This window comes from Ranitomeya imitator, chromosome 2 (assembly GCF_032444005.1).
Source record: "Ranitomeya imitator isolate aRanImi1 chromosome 2, aRanImi1.pri, whole genome shotgun sequence".
Lineage (NCBI taxonomy): Eukaryota > Metazoa > Chordata > Amphibia > Anura > Dendrobatidae > Ranitomeya > Ranitomeya imitator.
The window spans coordinates 100,888,667-100,911,777 of record NC_091283.1 but is presented as its reverse complement, the minus strand read 5'-3'; the positions used below and the strand labels follow the sequence as shown (position 1 = coordinate 100,911,777).

The following is a 23,111-nucleotide window of genomic DNA, read 5'->3' as shown; positions in this document are numbered from 1 at the left end:
GCAAGAAGTCAGCGAACACAATCCCAACACAGGATTGAAGTCCGATTAGACCACTTGCTGGCACAACACCGCAACTGCGTGTGTAAGGAAACTATTAAAATAGTATATAAAGGCACAAGAGTGCATGCAGTGCCGCACTGACGGACGCCACTAACCACCCTGTCTTGGGTAAGGAAAGCGCAGAGGAAGCGCACGGCGCCGTACAGGCGGTCACAGCAACTAGACGCTGTTATGTGTGTAACGTGCTGTTGGATAAGTCGGGCGCTAGATAGCAAACATACACCTTCCGCGAACAGTCATCCAATAGGGAGGGTATTTTAAAGAGCGACTTTCACTCACAACACACACACATATTATCAAGACAATACTAGCGCATGGCCGTGCGGTCATGCGCAGTTTATATAGTTGCAGCACAGGAAGCTGCTACAGAAGTTTTGCCCTTTCAGGACCTGCCAAGTGGACCAATGGGATGTGCTGCAGCACCTGAGCATGTGACCCTCGATCTCCAACGGGAGATCTTGCCCTGGGCATGCTCAGTGTGTGCAAATAAGGACTTAGTCCCAGGGAAGCCCGCTCGCCGCAGATCAGTGTAGGGTACAACAGGAGAGCCGGAAAAGGCAGCAGTAACCCTTTGCACAGAATCAGTCCCAGCGAGACGCTGGGAGCGACGCCTCCGCTGAGCAGAGCCCACTGCGGCCGAAGCAGAATGGGAGACCGCAGCAGACACGAATCGAGATTCCCCCTGTGCAGCAGAGGAAACTTGACTCCTAACAGTCCCTCAGCTAAAACACTGAAAGAAGGGTTCCTAATGTCCATGGAGGGTCATAGGCTCCTCAGAGTCCTGAAGGTGGTTATGGGAGGCTTTAGATAATGTTATCAATATAACTACATACCAGTTATATAATGTTAATTTGTGTATTTGCAAAGCCCAAGTCAATTACAAATGGAACACGACTCATACCTTCAATGGTGATCAAACCTACTATTTTCAGCAGGCCAGTTGACCTTCTAATGTGTAACTGATGGTGTCCGATATCTCCCCCAACAGATGACTTCCAGGGAATTGATTGGACATGAGGAATTTTAATGCCTGCAATATATTTCCAGAGAAGATAAGCCATCGTTACAGGGGTCTTGCAGCAACTTATTCCCTACTCCCCATTAAGAACACAATGTGAACATGTATTAAACAGAGAAAGTAGAGCAAGGAATCACTCTCTCTCTGTGTACGGTGTATCGGAAACATCATAGTAAATAATCTCCACCTATAGTGGGTACGGAAAGTATTCATATTGCTTTAAAATTTTCACTCTTTATGCAAAAATACTGAATACTTACAGATGCATCTCACAAAATTAGAATCTCCCCAAAAAGTTAATTTATTTCAGTTCTTCCATACAAAAAGTGAAACTCATATTATATAGAGTCATTACAAAGTGATAAATTTCAAGTGTTTATATTTGTTAATGTTGATGATTATGGCTTACAGCCAATGAAAGCCCAAAAGTCATTATCTCAGTAAATTAGAATACATTATAATTGGAAATCAAGGTCCCAGAGTCTGGAGGAAGAGCGGGGAGGCCACAATCCAAGCTGCTTGATGTCTGGTGTGAAGTTTCCACAATCAGTGATGGTTTGGGGAGCCATGTCATCTGCTGGTTTAGGTCCACTGTGTTTTATCAAGACCAAAGTCAGCGCAGCGTCTACCAGGAAATTTTAGAGCACTTCATGCTTTCCTCTGCCAACAAGCTTTTTGAGATGGAATTTCATTCTCCAGCAGGACTTGGCACCTGTCCACACTGCCAATAGTACCAATACCTTGTTTTAAAAACAACAGTATCACTGTGCTAGATTGGCCAGCAAACTCGCCTGACCTTAACCCCGTAGAGAATCTATGGAGTATTGTCAAGAGGAAGATGAGAGACACCAGACCCAACAATGCAGACGAGCTGAAGTCTGCTATCAAAGCAACCTGGGCTTCCATAACACCTCAGCAGTGCCACAGGTTGATTGCCTCCATGCCACGCCACATTGATGCAGTAATTGATAGAAAAGGAGCCCTGACCAAGTAATGAGTGCATTTACTGAACATACATTTCAGTAGGCCAATATTTCGGATTTTAAAATCATTTTTTCAAGCTGGTGTTATAAAGTATTCTAATTTACTGAGATAGTGACTTTTGGGTTTTCTTTGGCTGTAAGCCATAATCATCAACATTAACAGAAATAATGAAATAGATCACTCTGTAATGAGTGATCTAATATAGGAGTTTCACTTTTTGTATTGAAGAACAAAAATAAATTAACTTTGTGAGGATATTCTAATCTTGTGAGATGCACCTGAATGACCATGTGATGTTTCAGTTTTTCTTTTTTATTAAATTTGCAAAACTTTCTACATTTCTGTTTTTTTTTCGGTGAAGATAGGGTGCAGAGTGTACATTAATGAGAAAAAAAATTAACAAATTTTGAATTTACCAAATGGCTGCAATGAAACAAAGAGTGAAAAATGTAAAGGGGTCTGAATACTTTCCGTACCCACTGTACAATTTCAGATAAAAGGCTGCAGAGGGGATGAAAAAAAAAACTGGTGAAAAATGCAAAATATATCTGAATACTGTTACTCTTCATGGATACATACATGAAATCTTATTCTGAAAAGTCACCTGAAATGACAGCAATGATTTCATTCACTGCATTTTTACTACTGGAAACTATAGATTTATTCTTTTCTCGATTACTAGTAGCTCCGAACCATTGCTTTTCCGGTAAATGTGTATTTCCAAAGGACTCATAGTATACAGTATGTACATTGCGTATATGGAAATGCTAAACATTTGAAAGATTATTGTAATGGACACTTGTAACATTCAGTAGGTACTGTATATATTGATCGGATAACTCCACGGTGAGCACTTAAGATAATATTTCTTGTTCTTCTCATGATGTTTCTTTTTCTTTTTATTTCCATTGCAGTTAAATACGAAAGAATAAAATTCCTTGTTATTGCTCTGAAGAACTCTGTGGAGGTGTATGCATGGGCGCCAAAGCCATACCATAAATTTATGGCTTTTAAGGTGAGCCATCCATCATTTCTGTATAAAATGTGCCACCGGTGCACTGAACAGTGTCAGTCCAACTAGCGTTAAATTGCGCTTTCCAAAATACACTTTTTCGTCTTCCTTCTTTTTTCCCCTAAAAGTGTTTCCTCATTTAATTTTATTTCCGATTATTGCTCATGTTAGGACTATAACAGCTACTTGCTCCAGCAGAAATCAACCACAGTAAATTGGACAATGCTCATATCTTAAGTCTCTGATTTATTTTCAGTCTTACTATGACAGTTTGATCATTTATCTATGTGCAAGTTTCAATGACCTAAGACTATTAGGTTATTACTCGGGTGTATGAGTTTATAAGCTCCTGTGTGATTCTATCTGCCGTGTCATAACTCTGGAATGACTTCGTATATTGAAATTTATCTTAGCTTTCTATTAGGGTAAACATTAAAATTTTGTATAAGACAGTCTTGATCTCTGGATATCACAATGAGTTGTATAATTTGCATTGGTAAACTGGATCAACTCAGCATGTTTAATAGATCGGCATCAGCAAGTCCGGTTCAGGAAAGATGGAGACTCGTTAGAATTAAATTGATACAGTACAAGAGTTTCTATCTACCGTATGTTGATGTCTAAGATAAATCAATTCATTAGTGCTGCCGAGAGGAAAAAGATAGGAAAAAGATTGAGTTATGTCTATTGTTGTAGAGATGTAAAATTAATTCTAAATGGTCAGTCTACGATTATGGAGCTCAGGGATTGGCGGGGTGGCAATAAATGCCTCCATACTGATTAGATAAAAGTGATCCAAATCTGTGTGACCATCTCATGTGTATGGGGCGGGAACCTCCCAACTGTCCACCAAAAGATTGCGATCCAGAACCTAAGGCTCGGATAGTTGGACCTCAATAGTCAATGCGTTCCAGTGTACGGGGCAGTCAACAGAGATAGCTGTTGGCCAGCTTAATAAATATAAAAAATCATAAAGGCATTTAGGCGTCAAATACTGCCACCTACCAGTCCATATGTAATACAATATGTCACAGTGTGTCCAAATAATACCACCGTAAAGGTCCCAAATGATACTACAATACAATGACTAAAATCACCACCAGTGACAGAAAATGCTACTATAGTAGTGACATTTCACATGATTACATTTTGGGGTAAAGTTCACACCAAAAGGAAGTTTATCAGCAGTTCAGACCTTGTAAAATTGCTGATCGCAATACATAGGACAGATGTAGAAAAGAAGAATTGTATTGTTTTGCTTTAGAAGAAGAATTAAAGGGTTATTCTTGCCTTTTGTCTTCCGGAGCACACTGCTCCCCTGCCTATCAGCTTCCTGCTTGTCAGGAGGAGGTGCACTCCTTACGATTGATTGTTCGGAATATCAGTGGCTCGATTGAGTCACTGGTCTGATCTGTGCTCTCTTAGATGGCGCAGGCACAGCTTTGGAGGGACACAGGACCTTCAAATCTTGCCGGATCAAATAATCTGACCTGCTTCATAGCAGCTCTTGCAGGCTATAAGAGCAAAGAGCTTGCAAGTGTGCACTCCTTGCCTAGGAAACCGATCACCTTTGATAAACTGCAGAGGTGGTTGGTAGCCGAGTTGATGGGCCATAACTAGAAAATTCAAAATCCCTTCATTCTTTAGGACAGGAAGGATTTTTAACAACATTTGATGTCAAAGTTGCTTGTTTTTATGAGCAATTTCCAAATGTGACCACATTTTAGAGGTTGAGACAACCACTTTTTACAATTAAATGAAGTGTTATTTTGGTAGGCAGCTCCCAAAAGTTCGTCAATCTTCATCTGAAGTTCTCCTGGCTTCTCCTTTCATCTCCTCTGCTCTTGATGCTAGACTCAAATTATGTTCTTAAGGTACCGTCACATTTAGCGACGCTGCAGCGATCTAGACAACGATGCTGATCGCTGCAGCGTCGCTGTGTGGTCGCTGGAGAGCTGTCACACAGACAGCTCTCCAGTGAGCAACGATGCCGAAGTCCCCGGGTAACCAGGGTAAACATTGGGTTACTAAGCGCAGGGAACGCTTCAGGATCAGGTCAGAGTCAGACGGGCGAAACCATTCACTGCAGGGGGGAGACTGCAGCCGGCCACTGTGCTAGCAGCCTGCAAACATCAGACGGGAGCAGACATTATACTGCTCTGCTCCTATGCGGTGTTCTGCCTCGTCACAGAAGTGGCCCTGGCTCCCAGTGGGCCCCTTCATGTGACAGGGCCTGGGGCGAAGACCCCCTCTGCCCCCCCAGTAGCTATGCTACTGTGTACAGTACACAGCAGAGGGACATTTATTGTTATGATCCGGTGACCTTGGAGCAGCATGAAAACTTTCACTGGAGTAAGTGGTAACTATACTGACCACAAATCCTGATCTTAACACCACAACTAGAAGTAGCCGTGGGGTGTACCTAACAAACCCTAGACATCTCGTCACAGCCGGAGGACTAAATACCCCTATAGATGGAAATAGGAATACTACCTTGCCTCAGAGCAGAACCCCAAAGGATAGGCAGCCCCCCACAAATATTGGCTGTGAGTTGGAGAGGAAAGACAAACACAGGCAGAAAACAGGATTTAGCAAAAGAGGCCACTCTAGCTAAAATAGGAAAGGATAGGACAGAGTTCTGTGTGGTCAGTATTAAAACCCTTCCAAAAATATCCACAGCAGATTATACAAAAAATTCCTCCATCTAACTAAAGACGTGGAACGTATATCTGCAACTCCAGAGAATCCTACACTCAGAGCAGGAATACAATAAAAAAAACAAGCACGCAATAAAAAAGAAACAGACACTTATCTTTGCTGAATTGGCAGCTAAGCAGGAGAAGCCAGACAGAGATCCAACACTTCCCAAGAAACATTGACAACTGGCAAGGACTAATGAGTCATGCAAACCTAAATACCCCAGTCAGAATTGCAATCAGCAGATACACCTGTCCAGGACTGCAGCCCAGGGACAACTGCATTACTACCTACAACCACCGGAGGGAGCCCAAAAGCAGAATTCACAACAATTTATAAGATTATCTCAGTATAGGAACATTTTTTTTAACAAATCCAATTGTGGAACTTATTTTTATTTCGAGATCTATTCATTAAAATAAGCTTTGTGCGTGGGAAAACCCATTTAAGAACTTAGAAGGTAATGCTAATAAACTTTATTGGGAGAACAGATGCAATTTATAAATATACATAGTATCTACATCTTATCTCAGTGCAACATTAAACATTTGCATCCAAGATACTAAAGATTAAAATGAGGTTTACTCTGCGTTTTTTTGTGCATTCATAACTGAATGATCTAGAAAAAAAATTGCTGTTCAAATAAAATAATTTAGGTATAAAGCTTGGCACAGTTGAGACTACAATCCAAAGTTATAACCTTCAAATCAAAGGTTAGTTATGTGAGACTGAGCTCTTTATATCTGAGTATCAGCACTGGGATCAGCGGCGGGCGCTCACAGGCAGCAAGGGCCAAGATCAAACTGATTGGAAGTCTTTAGAGTTCTAAGCCAGAATCCCCAGAGCTGCCTTCAAACAATACAGATTTAAGGAGAGATGTAACAGGGGATTTCAGAGGAGACATACACTGGGAACATTGTCATAGGAGACATCACATTTTCAATCCGGTTTATTTTATAATACATAATATTTTCTGCTAAATCTTCCAAGACAAATGTAAGTCAAACAATAACGGCTGCTCAGTTAAAAAAAATGTTGGTTCTGATCTATAATAAGCCTTGTGGCCTAGATTATGGACTCGTCACGTAGCGGTGTAGGAAATGTAAGAAGGTAGATATTAGGAGGGGGTTAAAAGCATATTTCGTCTTTTGTTACACATGTGCCATTATATAGGCCTATTTTTAAAAGACTCCGTAGTTTGCCCGTGGTCCAGGCAACATGATTCTGATGAGATGGAACATCTCTGATGAGATGTTCTACTTTTGTAACACAGTCATACTGTGGTCCTCACTCACAGACACTGTTCATGACTTCACAGGTGGCTTACATACGTGCTGCAGTCCTCAAACAAAAGCATGTTTTAGTTTGTCCCTACAGGACAGCTGTAAACCATCCACATCATGCTTGGGCACACGGCCAGAACCAGATAGCCACCATTACCATGAATATTGGGCTTTTTCTGCAAGTCGCAGGATGTGGCTAGCTTTATATTCCAAGAAGCAACTTTTTGTTTTTCTTTACATAAAAGGGTTTAGGCTCAATATTTCTTAGAATCTGTCATTAGATACTTTACAACTTTCAAGAACACGACAATCCCCTCTCATACAAGACCTAACAGGGGTTTTGCAAAAATATCCAGTTTTTGCTCTTTAAAAAGGGAACCTGTCACCCCCAAAATGGAAGTTGAGCTAAGCCCACCGGCATCAGGGGCTTATCTACAGCATTCTGTAATACTGCAGATAATCCTCCGATGTATACTGAAAGATGAGAAAAAGAAGTTAGATTATACTCACCCAGGGGTGGTCCCGTCCAATGGGCATCACGGTCCGGTCTGGGGCCTCCCATCTTCTTACGATGACGTCCTCTTCTTGTCTTCATACTGTAGCTCCGGCGTAGGTGTACTTTGCCCTGTTGAGGGCAGAGCAAAGTACTGCAGTGCACAGGTGCTGGGAAAGGTCAGAGTGGCCCGGCGCATGCGCACTGCAGTACTTTGATCTGCCCTTAACATGGCAGACACAGAATGCCTGTGCCGGAGCTACAGCGTGAAGACAAGAAGAGGATGTCATCGTAAGAAGATGGGAGGCACCGGACCGCAACGCCCATCGGATCGGACCGCCCACCCAGGTGAGTATAATCTATCCTCTTTTTCTCATCTTTCAGGATACATTGGGGGCTTATCTACAGCATTATACTCTATATAAGCCCCTGACGCCGCTGGGCTTAGCTCACCTTCGATTTTGGGGGTGACAGGTTCCCTTTAATTTCATGTAACACTTTCATACTGTTAAAGGTGTCTTATTTGATAGTGACAATCCTGCTTTTAGAACCCCCTAGCAGACAGCTGATTTTGCCGGGAAAGCTGCAGCCAATCAGGCATTTTCCCAGTAGTGACTGCTCCAAGGAAAATGTAGTATTACTAGTTGGCCATTCAGATCAATGGCGATACTTGTAACTCAGGCACAACCCAAGTCTGCCAGAGTGCGAGCCGGTCCTACATACGATGGAGCCAAACAAGGGATTTCCCATCTTTGATGTCCAACTCAAATGGGACTGAGCTGCAGTTCTCAGCAATGGCCACTAACAATGTATAGAGCTGTGTTCTTCCATTCTATACACAGTTACATCTCGCTGGCGCTGATAACAGCTGATTAATGGGGGCGCACAGTATCGGACCTCCACAGATTTCTTATTGATGACATATTCTGAGGATTAAGTCATTAATATCCGTAGTCAGAGCTCCCAACCGTCCCAAATTTAGCTGGACTGCCGTGATTTGTCCCGACTTTCACTAACGCTCCTCTCCTTGAGATGTCTTCCCTCAGCATCTTCATTGCTCCTCTTTTTCGAGAGGAGGGCCTGGCATCTTTGCTCTGCACAAATTTACGGCAATTAAATAGAAAATTCTCTTATTTTATTGTGATGTGGTCTCATCAGGATTTGAACTAACAACCTCTATCATTGCAGGCAGCAGTTAAAAAAAAAGTATGTAAAAAACTGCAGTTACTTTCTTACATGTGTGTGAAAATGAGCTTAGGGTCAAACATGAAAGAGGACAATCCCTTTAAAGCACTTAAAGCAGATCAATCACCATTTTCCACTATTCAAACTGAATACATTATTAAATAGATCTCTTAGACCTAATGTGACTAGTGTACTTACAGTGAAAATGCACATGGCTGTATGGTCGCTTATTTGGAAATGTCCATAAAAAGTGTGCACATATGAGCAAAGCTTTCACTATGCTAGTTGTCATACATTTTCCAGGTGTAATAGGACAGGGTTTACTACTCTACTGTAGGTACAGTTTACCTCAATCTACTCCCCACACTTATATGTTGTAGTGATGGAACCAAGCACAGATCCATAATCTAAATACACAGAGTGTGCACTTAAGGACATTTGGGTCAAAGAGAAGGCCTGGAGGTAGAGATAATTGGACATAGCATGCTGCTGACTGACGCTATGTACTACTAAATAGGTCATATACACCATTAGTGTCTAATATTCTGTTTGTGTCTGTTCATATTTTAGTCGTTCTCATCCTTGCATCAAAAACCATTATTTGTCGACCTAACGGTGGAAAATGGACAGAGGCTGAAGGTGATTTTTGGGTCTACGGTTGGATTTCATGCCATTGATGTTGATTCTGGGACAGTCTATGATCTGTATCTGCCCACACATGTAAGTATTAGATTATATTATTTTAATTATATTAGGAATGAAATTACCTACATTTCTTAGAAGAAAATTAAACTTCAGTACAAATTAGCTGTACAATAATAGTCCATAGTTGTATCATTCAGCTCGATATGAGAACCCAGGAATGAAAAGAATAAGTGAGAAGGAGACCAAGCTCCATATTTAATGGCTCATTTCCATCTTCCATAAATGGGTATTGTCAGACAGCTTGTCATGACTCGGTTGTTGGGTGTCGTGGGACCAGGGGCTTATTCCCTGTCCCTAACGCTAGGCGCACCCTAGCTTGCCCTGTTCCCAGGATTACTTCTGATGGTGAAGACACTGGGACCACTTATCTTGCCTTAGCTCCTGAATCCGCCCTCAGTCTGCACCCTTCCCCTACCCAGGCAAGAGGGGAGTAGTATTGTACTGTAATACACGACCACACTAACAAGGTAATACGAACTGGAATAAAGTTAAATGCCAGTCATACAAATATGCTCACACAAAACAAGAGGTACTGTATACACTGGGAAGTGGAGGATGGGGTCAAACCAAAGTGGAAGAAGGATGGGAATTAGCACACACCCAAAACCTAGCAACAATCTTGGATAAATCCAAATGCCTTCTCAAACAACAACCTCCAACCAACATCTATTAACCATGCAGCATAAGCTTCTCTGGCAATGAGTGCTAGCCAGGGCCCAGATTATATAGGAGATGGGAGTGGGTAACAGTGAACAGCTGAGAGCTGTTAGTGGCCTGTTGGAGGTCATTTTGCCAGGCTCTGGCATTCTGTGAAATCAACCTGTCCGGTTATGAAGCAACACCGATTGTAAATCAATTTCTCCTCTTGTTTTGCAAATAGAACATACAACAGGTAGAAATGTTAGGCAATTAGCAAGACAACCCCTATAAAAGAATAGTTCTGAGGGGGATGACCACAGACCATTTCTCTGTTCTCATCTTTTTGGCTGTTTTGGTTACTTTTGAATATTGTCATTGCTCTCACCTCTAGAGGTACTGTACAGTAGCATGAGTCGGTGTCTACAACACACATAAGTTTCTTAGGTAGTGCAGCTCATCCAGGATGGCACATTAATGTGAGCTGTGGCAAGAATGGTAGCTGTGTCTGTCAGCACAGTGTCCAGAGCATGGAACAAAAATCATGAGACAGGCCAATACACCAAGAAACGTGGAGAGGGCCAAAGGAGGTCAATAACCCAGCAGCAGGACAGCTACCTCCTCCTTTGTGCAAGGAGGAACAGGAGGAGCACTGCCATGGCCCTGCAAAATGACCTCCAGCAGGCCACTAACATCCATGTGTCTGCTCAAACTGTAAAAAAACAGACTTCATGAGGGTGGTATGAGGGCCTGAAGTCCACAATTAGGTGTGCTTACAGCCCAACACCAAGCAGGGCGATTTCCATTTGTCAAAGAACACCAAGATTGGCAGATTAGACATGTGCACCCTGTGCTCTTCACTGATGAGGGCAGATTCACATTGAATATGTGACATTCTGGAGACGCTGTGGTGAATGTTCTGCAGCCTATAAAATCCTCCAGCATGACTGGTTTGGCAGTAGGTCAGTAATGGTAAGGGGAGGCATTTCTTTGGAGGGCTGCACATCCCTCCATGTGCTATCCAGAGGTACCCTGACTGCCATTAGGTACCAGGATGAGATCCTCAGACCCATTGCGAGACCATATACAGGTGCACTGAGCCCTGGGTTCCTTCTGATGCATGACAATGCTAGACCTCATGTGGCAGAAGTGTGTCAGCAGTTCCTGCTTGATGAAGACATTGATGCTATGAACTGCCTTCCCATTCCCCAGACCTGAGCTCATCTGGGACATCATGTCTCGTTCCATCCACCAAGGCCACGTTGCACCACAGACTGTTCATGAGTTGACTGATGCTTTAAAAGAGGTCTGGGAGGAGATCCCTCAGAAGAACATCTGTCGCCTCCTCAGGACCATGCCCAAGCGTTGTAGGGAGGTCATACAGGCACGTGGTGGCTACACACTACTGAGCATCATTTCCTGAAGCTGCATCAGCCTGTAATTTGATTTTCCACTTTGATTTTGAGTATCATTCCAAATCCAGACCTCCATGTTATATTAATTTTGATTTATATTGACCATTTTTATGTTTTATTCTCAACGCATTCCACTATGTAATGAATAAAGATTTGCAACTGGAATATTTCAGTCAGTGATAGCTAAGATGTGGTATTGTAATGTAGTGTTCTCTTTATTTTTTTGGAGCACTGTGTAATATTATAAATTTATAACAAAAAAATGGAAGCAGAACACCAGTTAAAGCTGGTAAAAAAAAGTGCTATTTAATGGCCCAAAATGGTGACATTTCGGCTCAAGATGTGAGCCTTTTTCAAGCAAGGAATGTTGTCTTACTTTTCTTCTAAATGCTATCCTGTTTAGGATTTGAGGATTCTGCGCTACCTCAGTAGCAATTAAGGTGAAGCTGCTTTCAGCCGCTGGTATATGCTGGAAGGTGGCCCAGATCTAGATGCGGGAGGTTTCCATATACTGATAGAAATATGTAGCGTCTTTAATAGATGTGACAATGTGATGGCAGCTTCCATTATCTTGGCTGGTGTTATCCCTTATAAGAGGATAAAATAAAACTTAAACAACAGAGAATTTAATAACTCAGCAGTTCATTAACGTAGAGAAACTCTTGTTAGGAAGAATACAGCGCGGTAGTCAAGTTCTTGTAGGAGTTCTTTAGAGGAACTCCTTGTTCAAGCTCAATTCTTGCTACATTCTGCATGTCTATAGGATCTTTACCCAAAGGAAAGCAGGGTAGAGACTCCAAATAGCTTCAGCTCTGTTCCCATGTGTGCTTTTATTTCTGCTCTATTGCACCATTATAAGAACCTAGGGGAAATAATTGCAGAGCCAGAACCACTATCGGCACCCGACTGAGTATATTGGGGTCTGCTGTGTTTCCCTATGTACCAGGTGCTGCATTTACTAATAGCACCAGCTATCTATGTCCACATGTCTCCATTAGAGCAGAATAAATATTAGTCACTTCTGGATTGTCCGTAGACAATAACAGTCCAGGAAGTCTACACTTTATTCTGCACTGATGCTCTAAAACTAATAGTTAGATTTTGCTGTGGATGATCTGAAGTAAAAATCTGCAACAGAAATTCCTGTGTTACAGATTTACAATCCACAGCACAGGTGAATGCCCATACCTGTAATGTATACCCATGCAGAATGTGTGTGCACCATGTGGGTGAGATATGTAATGTATACCCATGCAGAATGTGTGTGCACCCTGTCGGTGAGATATGTAATGTATACCCGTGCAGAATGTGTGAGCACCCTGTCGGTGAGATATGTAATGTATACCCGTGCAGAATGTGTGTGCACCATGTCGGTGAGATATGTAATGTATACCCATGCAGAATGTGTGTGCACCATGTCGGTGAGATATGTAATGTATACCCATGCAGAATGTGTGTGCACCATGTCGGTGAGATATGTAATATATACCCATGCAGAATGTGTGTGCACCATGTCGGTGAGATATGTAATGTATACCCGTGCAGAATGTGTGTGCACCATGTCAGTGAGATATGTAATGTATACCCATGCAGAATGTGTGTGTACCATGTCGGTGAGATATGTAATGTATACCCATGCAGAATGTGTGTGTACCATGTCGGTGAGATATGTAATGTATACCCATGCAGAATGTGTGTGCACCATGTCGGTGAGATATGTAATGTATACCCGTGCAGAATGTGTGTGCACCATGTCGGTGAGATATGTAATGTATACCCATGCAGAATGTGTGTGCACCATGTCAGTGAGATATGTAATGTATATTGCTCCCACTGTATTTTGCTGTAGATTTTAATTCCAGAAATCTGCAGAGCAACAATTCCATCTTGTGTTGACCGACCTCAAGGATAAATCCATCCATTTGAGGCAAATGTAACAAGGATTTTGTTGCAGATTTTGCTGAGGATGTCATCCCTGGTACATTAAAAAACATCAACATGGTGAAAATGTACATGAAAAATTGATATCCGGTGGATTTTAAAATCCACAGTGGAGGTCAATTTCAGTGTGCAAAATCTCAGCAGCATATGAATGAGATGTGTAAAATGCCATCTCCAGCCAATGTATTCCATCCATTTTTAATTTTATCTGCATAAATCTGCAAGTGAAATCCTCTGCTATTTCATCTTGTGTGGTCCTCCCCATACACTTACAATTCTAAAATCTGCCGCTAGGTGTGAGAACAGCCTATTAAATGTACTATGATCATGAGAAATACAGTATATTTAAAAGGGTGGTCCGAATCACAAATTAATTTTCATTTTAAATGCTTATCTGTTTAATGCCATAATCTAATCTATTTCCTAAAATACTTTAATTGAAAAGTCTCTATTCATCCCTAAATACAATAACTGCTTTGTTTTTTTTTTGCTACTTCCTTTTTGATGATGCTTCATATAAAAATCCCAGTGCATGCTGGGATACTTAATGCATCATCAGGGCCATAGGCTGGGGTCACTGCTGCAGCCTCTGCCCCCTCGCTGAAACAAAGAGTCAGCAGTGACCTTTTGTTTCAGGGACTGGGCTAGTCCCTGTTCTACTGAGCATGCGTCGCTTGTTAATTTTGACAGATGCTCAATAGATTGCTGTTAGTATGCGATTTTCACACTGACAGTGCACTCTCTCTGTGGCTTTGATAAGAAGTAAAGAGAAACAGAGCGCAATGTCAGTGTACACTGTAAGAGGATTACTCAGTGTGCAGAGACCCGCACTGCAACCACATGTGACATCTCTAGCGGGAGTTGTGCTAGTCTCTGCTTTTCCAGCATGCCAGGTAAACCTCATACAACGCGCACTGACAGTGCGCTCTGTTGCCAGCTCATTACTGGGGACCCCTGACGACACTTCATTTGAATACCTTAGCATGCTCTGTGATTCTCAAAAGAAAGTAATTAAAAAAATGAAGCAGTTATATTGTGTAGTTAGAGAAGAATAGGGACTTTTAATTAAAGTATATTAGAAAATAGATTATGGCACTAAGTAGGCATTTAGTATGAAAATTAATTTTCGATTCGGACATCCCCTTTAAATCCCACATAGAAATATTGTAGTAGTTGTAATATAATTAAAGGCAAACCATCATAATTTTTCCTTCTGTCAACTAAAAACAGTGCTATTGTTAAGTTAAAGTAATAGTTAAAGAGGACCTATCGCAAGGACAGAAGTATTTTTTTTTATATATCTGGTGCTCCTTTAAGTATTCTGTTCTGTTTTTTGTTAAATCCGCCATATTGCTTCAAATATATGGATTTTTTTATTTAGTGCTAATTTTTTATGGCCTTTACCAAGGGGGTGTGGCTCACAGGGTAATAATGCCAGGCCGCCAAAAGACACGCCTCCCGTAGAATCCTATAAGCCATGCCCCCTTAGTAAAAACAATAAAAATGTGAACTAAATAAAGAGGACCATATCTATACAACCATACGGTGGATTAAAAAAAAAAAAAGGATTACTCAGGGAGAAACGGGAATACACTAAGAGCAAAAACCATCCAATTGACACGGTGAAAGGTCCTCTTTAAATATTACGAAGGGGCCTGAACTATTGTAACCCTTAAATTGCTACCTGGATTCCATATTAAGCTATACCCAGAAATAATTAATTTCCAATTAACTGAAGTCTTTTTTTGGCCTTAGACATGAAAAGTAGAACAGCTAATGAAAAAAAATAGGCTTCATATTTCTGGAAGAAATTATGTTCTTAATTTAAGGCTCCCCTCTGAGATTTTCTTGTGTTTTTTTTTTTTTTGTTCTTCTAAAAATAAACATCTCCCCTCCCTGTTCAGTGTCAATGATGTGAAATAATGAGGATATTCTCCGTTCTCCTGCAGCCCATGGACCAGATCGCTCGGAATCTAGGTGCCATTTGATTTAAAAGGGCGCGTTCCGGACACCGGGGGGAGCAGAACAGATTGTCCTCAGAAGGCTGCTGCTCTTTCCCTTCGGTCATGATGGGTTTTTAATCCTCTTCCCATCTCTGTCTTTACCTCAACTGCTCATGAAAATACCAAGGCAACGAATAAAGATTTCCCTTCAGCTGTGGATACCAGTATTGGTACTACGGATAGTGATAGCGGAGAAATGGGCAGCAGAGGTTGACCTCCGATTGTTCTTCCTGGCAAGTAAATGTTTGTGTTTACGACGTGTTCCATGCTCCATATCATCAGAATTATTCTTGGATAACCTCTTTTACATTTCGGAAGCGTCGTTCTGTGCATGCTGAGATTTATAGAATAGTGTACGTTTGGTAATGTGTTTATAATCTAGATCTAGATATCTGTAGATATTTGGCGGCTTTTCCAGATGCTGTTTTTATAGTTTGTCAAATGCCAAATTAAAGTCAATGCAAGGTGCAAGGAGCGGGTCCTTAAGGAGAGGACGTTCCTCCACCTTTTTTTCTTTCTCAAGGCATTATAATGGCACACGTGAAAGCATCGTCGTGCCTATATGACGATAGGAAACCGCATTCATATAGAGAGATTGCGGAAATCCAGTAGGCTTGGCTTTTTTTCAGCTGCTGTGTTGTCATCATGTTTTGTTGTAGACGTGATGAACCAGTGCAGTATTATGATCTTCATGTCAAGAGACTAAAGTGTTCTGTGACTTTTCCTTCTCAGGCTGTTACATTCATTGATAGTATTTGTATTGAGGTAGATTTAGCCAAAGAAAGTGAATGATAATGATTGAAAGAAGTTCTTGAGTCTTGACATGTTCTTCACACTCATCTAGTTCCCTATATAAGTGAATTCATTATCTCTCGTTACCTTTTGACCAAATGTACTCTTTAAAGCGTATCTGTCAGTTCTGCTGACTTCACAATAAGCTGCTATATCTACAGAATGGAAGAACACTGTTTTAATCATTATTTGACCTGCATTTTCCACCTCTGCCAGCATTCACTGTTATTTTCACTTGTCTCTGAGCTAGTGGGCAGAAACTAGCTACTTTGATGTCTCCCATACATTGCATTACAGACATGAGGGATTCTTGCTCCCCTGTCTCCATGTAGCACTCGGCTAGAAGCAGTAGCCACAATGAAGACATTAGACAGCAGAACTGAGCAGTGTAGCTATGAATCCAGCACTAGAATGACTTAAGTAAGAGAAGAAGCAGCTCGATCTGCATGTCTCTCTGCCTGTTCCAGCACTGCAATGAGTTCTCCTAACACATCCTCCTCCCTCCCCATATACATTGATATGCTCAGCAACCTGACATATCACTGTGCTGGAGTTCCATTTTTATATGACCAAGGCTGATTTCAGGTGTTTTTCGGGGGGGGGAGGGAGGGAGGTTTGGGGTGATGAGTCCAAAAGGCAGGAGGGAAGGGAATTAATCCAAAAGTCAAGAAAGAAGTAGATTTGTTTGGTAGGATACATTACAAAGTTCTGATAGGTTATGAAAGCGACCATTTAAGTGTAATATTATAGGGCTTAAAGAGAATCCAATTTATTACATATTTATGCTACTAATATGAGTATATGGCTGTAAATATCTCAATGCCCTACTGCAAAAAAAAAAATCAATGCCTGTCCTTACATTTAACCAATGGTCCAAATATGAGATAACCTCACTGGGTAAGCACAGGCATGTGACAATAATACAAGTATGCTCCCATCGGCATTCTCATATTATAGCCGGTGATGAAGACGACTCTTCTTCCTCGGGGAACTTTAAGTCTATGCATTATATGGATACCAATTGATTACATTTTCAATTGCTGCAGCAGTACCTGCCGATATTAAGTGTTCCCAGAGGCTGACATCTTGCAATGAACTCTACACCGAGGCCCAGACACATAAAAAGAGAGACTTCAACACGAACAACCTCCAGCAATAAATCCATGCCTTAGGTTAGGTAGTATGAGCGAGTGGTAGGAAAATAGGCTAGTTATAATGTAAAAAAATCTAAAGTTGGAATAAAGTACAAAGAAATATGGAGTGTACATGCCATAAATGCCAATAATAATAATAATAATAATAACACAAAACAAGATAGATAGACAGAGAGATAGATTATCGGACTGGGGTGGGAAGGGCCCACCAGTAGCATTGAGACTAGGGTCCCACCGGTCAGCTATATGTAAAAATAACCTGATCCTTAGTACATAAACTTAGTTTTGCTTCTATATAAGATTAAACTACGGTAAGTACCGTAGTTTATTTAATGAATGATTAGATGGTACTTTTCTTTGTAAATATTGAATCAAGTGATTGACTATTACTTATTAGCACTGCTTCACAGGGGACCACCAGGGGATTCACCTTCTCCCTGTGGACCAGTCCGAGTCTGGCTAGATAGATAGATAGATAGATAGATATGTAGATGATAGATAGATAATAGATAGAAGATAGATAATAAATAGATTATAGATAACAGATAGATAGATGATATATAGATATGTAGATAACTAGATGGTGTATGTAGTTTATTTATGAAGTTTTCAGAGTAATGCAATTTATACACAGGATTCGGCCAGCCTGGCGCGACCAATTAGCGAAGCGTAGTTCACATTCCGTGCCAATTCGCGGCCAGACTGCGCCTGTCGCTGATTGGTCACGCCCGGCAGCGAACAATCAGTGAAGCCAGGGCCGGCTCCAGGTTTTTGAGGGCCCCGGGCGAAAGAGTCTCAGTGGGCCCCCTGTTGTGAAAGGTAATTCAGTACCACAATGGACATAGAGGTCAGCGCACATACAGTGACCTGGCAATAACCCAAAAAACAAGAACGAGGTCTGAGACGTGGGAACTCTGTTGACCGCAATCCCTAATCCTCTCCAACCACACTAAAGGCAGCCGTGGATTGCGCCTAACGCTCCCTATGCAACTCGGCACGGCCTGAGAAACTAGCTAGCCTGAAGATAGAAAATAAGCCTACCTTGCCTCAGAGAAATCCCCCAAAGGAAAAGGCAGCCCCCACATATAATGACTGTGAGTTAAGATGAAAAAACAAACGTAGAGATGAAATAGATTTAGCAAAGTGAGGCCCAACTTTCTGAACAGAGCGAGGATAGGAAAGGTAACTTTGCGGTCAACACAAAACCCTACAAAAACCACGCAAAGGGGGCAAAAAGACCCTCCGTACCGAACTAACGGCACGGAGGTACACCCTCTGCGTCCCAGAGCTTCCAGCAAGCAGAAAAAAACAAATTGACAAGTTGGACAGAAAAAAACAGCAAACAAATAGCAAAGAGGAACTTAGCTATGCAGAGCAGCAGGCCACAGGAACGATCCAGGAGGAAACAGGTCCAATACTAGAACATTGACTGGAGGCCAGGATCAAAGCACTAGGTGGAGTTAAATAGAGCAGCACCTAACGACTTCACCACATCACCTGAGGAAGGAAACTCAGAGGCCGCAGTACCACTTTCCTCCACCAACGGAAGCTCACAGAGAGAACCAGCCGAAGTACCACTTGTGACCACAGGAGGGAGCTCTGCCACAGAATTCACAACAGTACCCCCCCCCTTGAGGAGGGGTCACCGAACCCTCACCAGAGCTCCCAGGACGACCAGGATGAGCCATATGAAAGGCACGAACAAGATCGGGAGCATGGACATCAGAGGCAAAGACCCAGGAATTATCTTCCTGAGCATAACCCTTCCACTTAACCAGAAACTGGAGTTTCCGCCTTGAAACACGAGAATCCAAAATCTTCTCCACTATATACTCCAACTCCCCCTCCACCAAAACCGGGGCAGGAGGATCAACAGATGGAACCATAGGTGCCACGTATCTCCGCAACAATGACCTATGGAATACGTTATGTATGGAAAAAGAATCTGGAAGGGTCAGACGAAAAGACACAGGATTAAGAACCTCAGAAATCCTATACGGACCAATAAAACGAGGTTTAAACTTAGGAGAGGAAACCTTCATAGGAATATGACGAGAAGATAACCAAACCAAGTCCCCAACCCGAAGTCGGGGACCCACACAGCGTCTGCGATTAGCGAAACGTTGAGCCTTCTCCTGGGACAAAGTCAAATTGTCCACTACATGAGTCCAAATCTGCTGCAACCTGTCCACCACAGTATCCACACCAGGACAGTCCGAAGACTCAACCTGCCCTGAAGAGAAACGAGGATGGAACCCAGAGTTGCAGAAAAACGGTGAAACCAAGGTAGCCGAGCTGGCCCGATTATTAAGGGCGAACTCAGCCAAAGGCAAAAAGTACACCCAGTCATCCTGATCGGCAGAAACAAAGCATCTCAGATATGTTTCCAAGGTCTGATTGGTTCGTTCGGTCTGGCCATTAGTCTGAGGATGGAAAGCCGAGGAAAAAGACAAGTCAATGCCCATCCTACCACAAAAGGCTCGCCAAAACCTCGAAACAAACTGGGAACCTCTGTCAGAAACGATATTCTCTGGAATGCCATGTAAACGAACCACATGCTGGAAAAACAATGGCACCAAATCAGAGGAGGAAGGCAATTTAGACAAGGGTACCAAATGGACCATCTTAGAGAAGCGATCACAGACCACCCAAATGACTGACATCTTTTGAGAGATGGGAAGATCTGAAATAAAATCCATAGAGATATGTGTCCAAGGCCTCTTCGGGACCGGCAAGGGCAAAAGCAACCCACTGGCACGAGAACAGCAGGGCTTAGCCCGAGCACAAATCCCACAGGACTGCACAAAAATACGCACATCCCGCGACAGAGATGGCCACTAACTCTCTGGTACTAAAGATTCCAGGATGACCAGCCAACACCGAACAATGAACCTCAGAGATAACTTTATTCGTCCACCTATCAGGGACAAACAGTTTCTCCGCTGGGCAACGATCAGGTTTATTAGCCTGAAATTTTTGCAGCACCCGCCGCAAATCAGGGGAGATGGCAGACACAATTACTCCCTCTTTGAGGATACCCGCCGGCTCAGATACACCCGGAGAGTCGGGCACAAAACTCCTAGACAGAGCATCCGCCTTCACATTTTTAGAGCCCGGAAGGTATGAAATCACAAAGTCAAAACGGGCAAAAAACAACGACCAACGAGCTTGTCTAGGATTCAACCGCCTGGCGGACTCGAGATAAGTCAAGTTCTTATGATCAGTCAAGACCACCATGCGATGCTTAGCTCCTTCAAGCCAATGACGCCACTCCTCGAATGCCCACTTCATGGCCAGCAACTCTCGATTGCCCACATCATAATTTCGCTCAGCAGGCGAAAACTTCCTGGAAAAGAAGGCGCATGGTTTCATCACCGAGCAATCAGAACTTCTCTGCGACAAAACAGCCCCTGCTCCAATCTCAGAAGCATCAACCTCGACCTGGAACGGAAGCGAAACATCTGGTTGACACAACACAGGGGCAGAAGAAAAACGACGCTTCAACTCTTGAAAAGCTTCCACAGCAGCAGAAGACCAATTGACCAAATCAGCACCTTTCTTGGTCAAATCGGTCAATGGTTTAGCAATACTAGAAAAATTGCAGATGAAGCGACGATAAAAATTAGCAAAGCCCAGGAACTTTTGCAGACTTTTCAGAGATGTCGGCTGAGTCCAATTATGGATGGCTTGGACCTTAACAGGGTCCATCTCGATAGTAGAAGGGGAAAAGATGAACCCCAAAAATGAAACCTTCTGAACAACAAAGAGACACTTTGATCCCTTCACAAACAAAAAATTAGCACGCAGGACCTGAAACACCGTTCTGACCTGCTTCACATGAGACTCCCAATCATCCGAGAAGATCAAAATGTCATCTAAGTACACAATCAGGAATTTATCCAGGTACTCTCGGAAGATGTCATGCATAAAGGACTGAAACACTGATGGAGCATTGGCAAGTCCGAATGGCATTACTAGATACTCAAAATGGCCCTCGGGCGTATTAAATGCAGTTTTCCACTCATCGCCTCGCTTAATACGCACAAGATTATACGCACCACGAAGAGCTATCTTGGTGAACCAACTAGCCCCCTTAATCCGAGCAAACAAATCAGATAACAATGGCAAGGGGTACTGAAATTTAACCGTGATCTTTTTTAGAAGGCGGTAATCAATACAAGGTCTCAGTGAACCATCCTTCTTGGCTACAAAAAAGAACCCTGCTCCTAATGGCGATGATGACGGGCGAATATGCCCCTTCTCCAAAGACTCCTTCACATAACTCTGCATAACGGCATGCTCAGGCACAGATAAATTAAACAGTCGACCTTTTGGGAATTTACTACCAGGAATCAAATCGATAGCACAATCACAATCCCTATGCGGAGGTAGGGTATCGGACTTGGGCTCATCAAATAAATCCCGGTAATCAGACAAGAACTCAGGAACCTCAGAAGGGGTGGATGACGAAATAGTCAGAAATGCGACATCACCATGTACCCCCTGACAACCCCAGCTGGACACAGACATGGATTTCCAATCTAATACTGGATTATGGACTTGTAGCCATGGCAACCCCAACACGACCACATCATGCAGATTATGCAACACCAGAAAGCGAATAACCTCCTGATGTGCAGGAGCCATGCACATGGTCAGCTGGGTCCAGTACTGAGGCTTATTCTTGGCCAAAGGCGTAGCATCAATTCCTCTCAATGGAATAGGACACTGCAAGGGCTCCAAGAAAAACCCACAACGCCTAGCATACTCCAAGTCCATCAAATTCAGAGCAGCGCCTGAGTCCACAAATGCCATGACATAATACGATGACAAAGAGCAGATCAAGGTAACAGACAGAAGAAATTTTGACTGTACCGTACCAATGGTGGCAGACCTAGCGAACCGCTTAGTGCGCTTAGGACAATCAGAGATAGCATGAGTGGAATCACCACAGTAGAAACACAGCCCATTCAGACGTCTGTGTTCTTGCCGTTCAACTCTGGTCAAAGTCCTATCGCACTGCATAGGCTCAGGTTTAAGCTCAGGTAATACCGCCAAATGGTGCACAGATTTACGCTCGCGCAAGCGTCGACCAATCTGAATGGCCAAAGACATAGACTCATTCAGACCAGCAGGCATAGGAAATCCCACCATGACATCCTTAAGGGCTTCAGAGAGACCTTTTCTGAAAATAGCTGCGAGCGCACCTTCATTCCACTGAGTGAGTACGGACCACTTTCTAAATTTCTGACAATATACCTCTATTTCATCCTGACCCTGACACAGAGCCAGCAAATTCTTCTCTGCCTGATCCACAGAATTAGGCTCATCGTACAGCAATCCGAGCGCCAGGAAAAATGCATCAATATTACTTAATGCAGGATCTCCTGACGCAAGAGAAAATGCCCAGTCCTGAGGGTCGCCACGCAAAAAAGAAATAACGATCCTAACTTGTTGAACTGGGTCACCAGAGGAGCGAGGTTTCAAAGCCAGAAATAGTTTACAATTATTTTTAAAACTCAGAAATTTAGTTCTATCTCCAAAAAACAAATCAGGAATAGGAATTCTCAGTTCTAACATAGAATTCTGAACCACAAAGTCTTGAATACTTTGTACTCTTGCCGTGAGCTGATCCACACATGAAGACAGACCTTTAATGTCCATTGCTACACCTGTGTCCTGAACCACCCAAATGTCTAGGGGAAAAAAAAGGCAAAACACAGTGCAAAGAAA

At 42.6% G+C, this 23,111-nt stretch overlaps 1 protein-coding gene and 1 long non-coding RNA gene across 2 annotated transcripts in view; one reads left to right on the top strand and one right to left on the bottom strand.

Moving 5' to 3' along the window:
- The window catches only part of NRK (Nik related kinase), a 379,988-nt gene that overhangs the window by 322,416 nt on the left and 34,461 nt on the right, over nt 1–23,111 (top strand). The window contains exons 28-29 of the mRNA XM_069747076.1: nt 2,977–3,077; nt 9,303–9,452. Of these exons, the coding sequence (XP_069603177.1) occupies nt 2,977–3,077; nt 9,303–9,452 (251 nt within the window). The remainder of the gene's footprint in view (nt 1–2,976; nt 3,078–9,302; nt 9,453–23,111) is intronic.
- Nucleotides 1–23,111, bottom strand: part of LOC138661997 (uncharacterized) — a 94,900-nt gene that overhangs the window by 63,206 nt on the left and 8,583 nt on the right. The gene's annotated exons all lie outside the window — the stretch shown is intronic.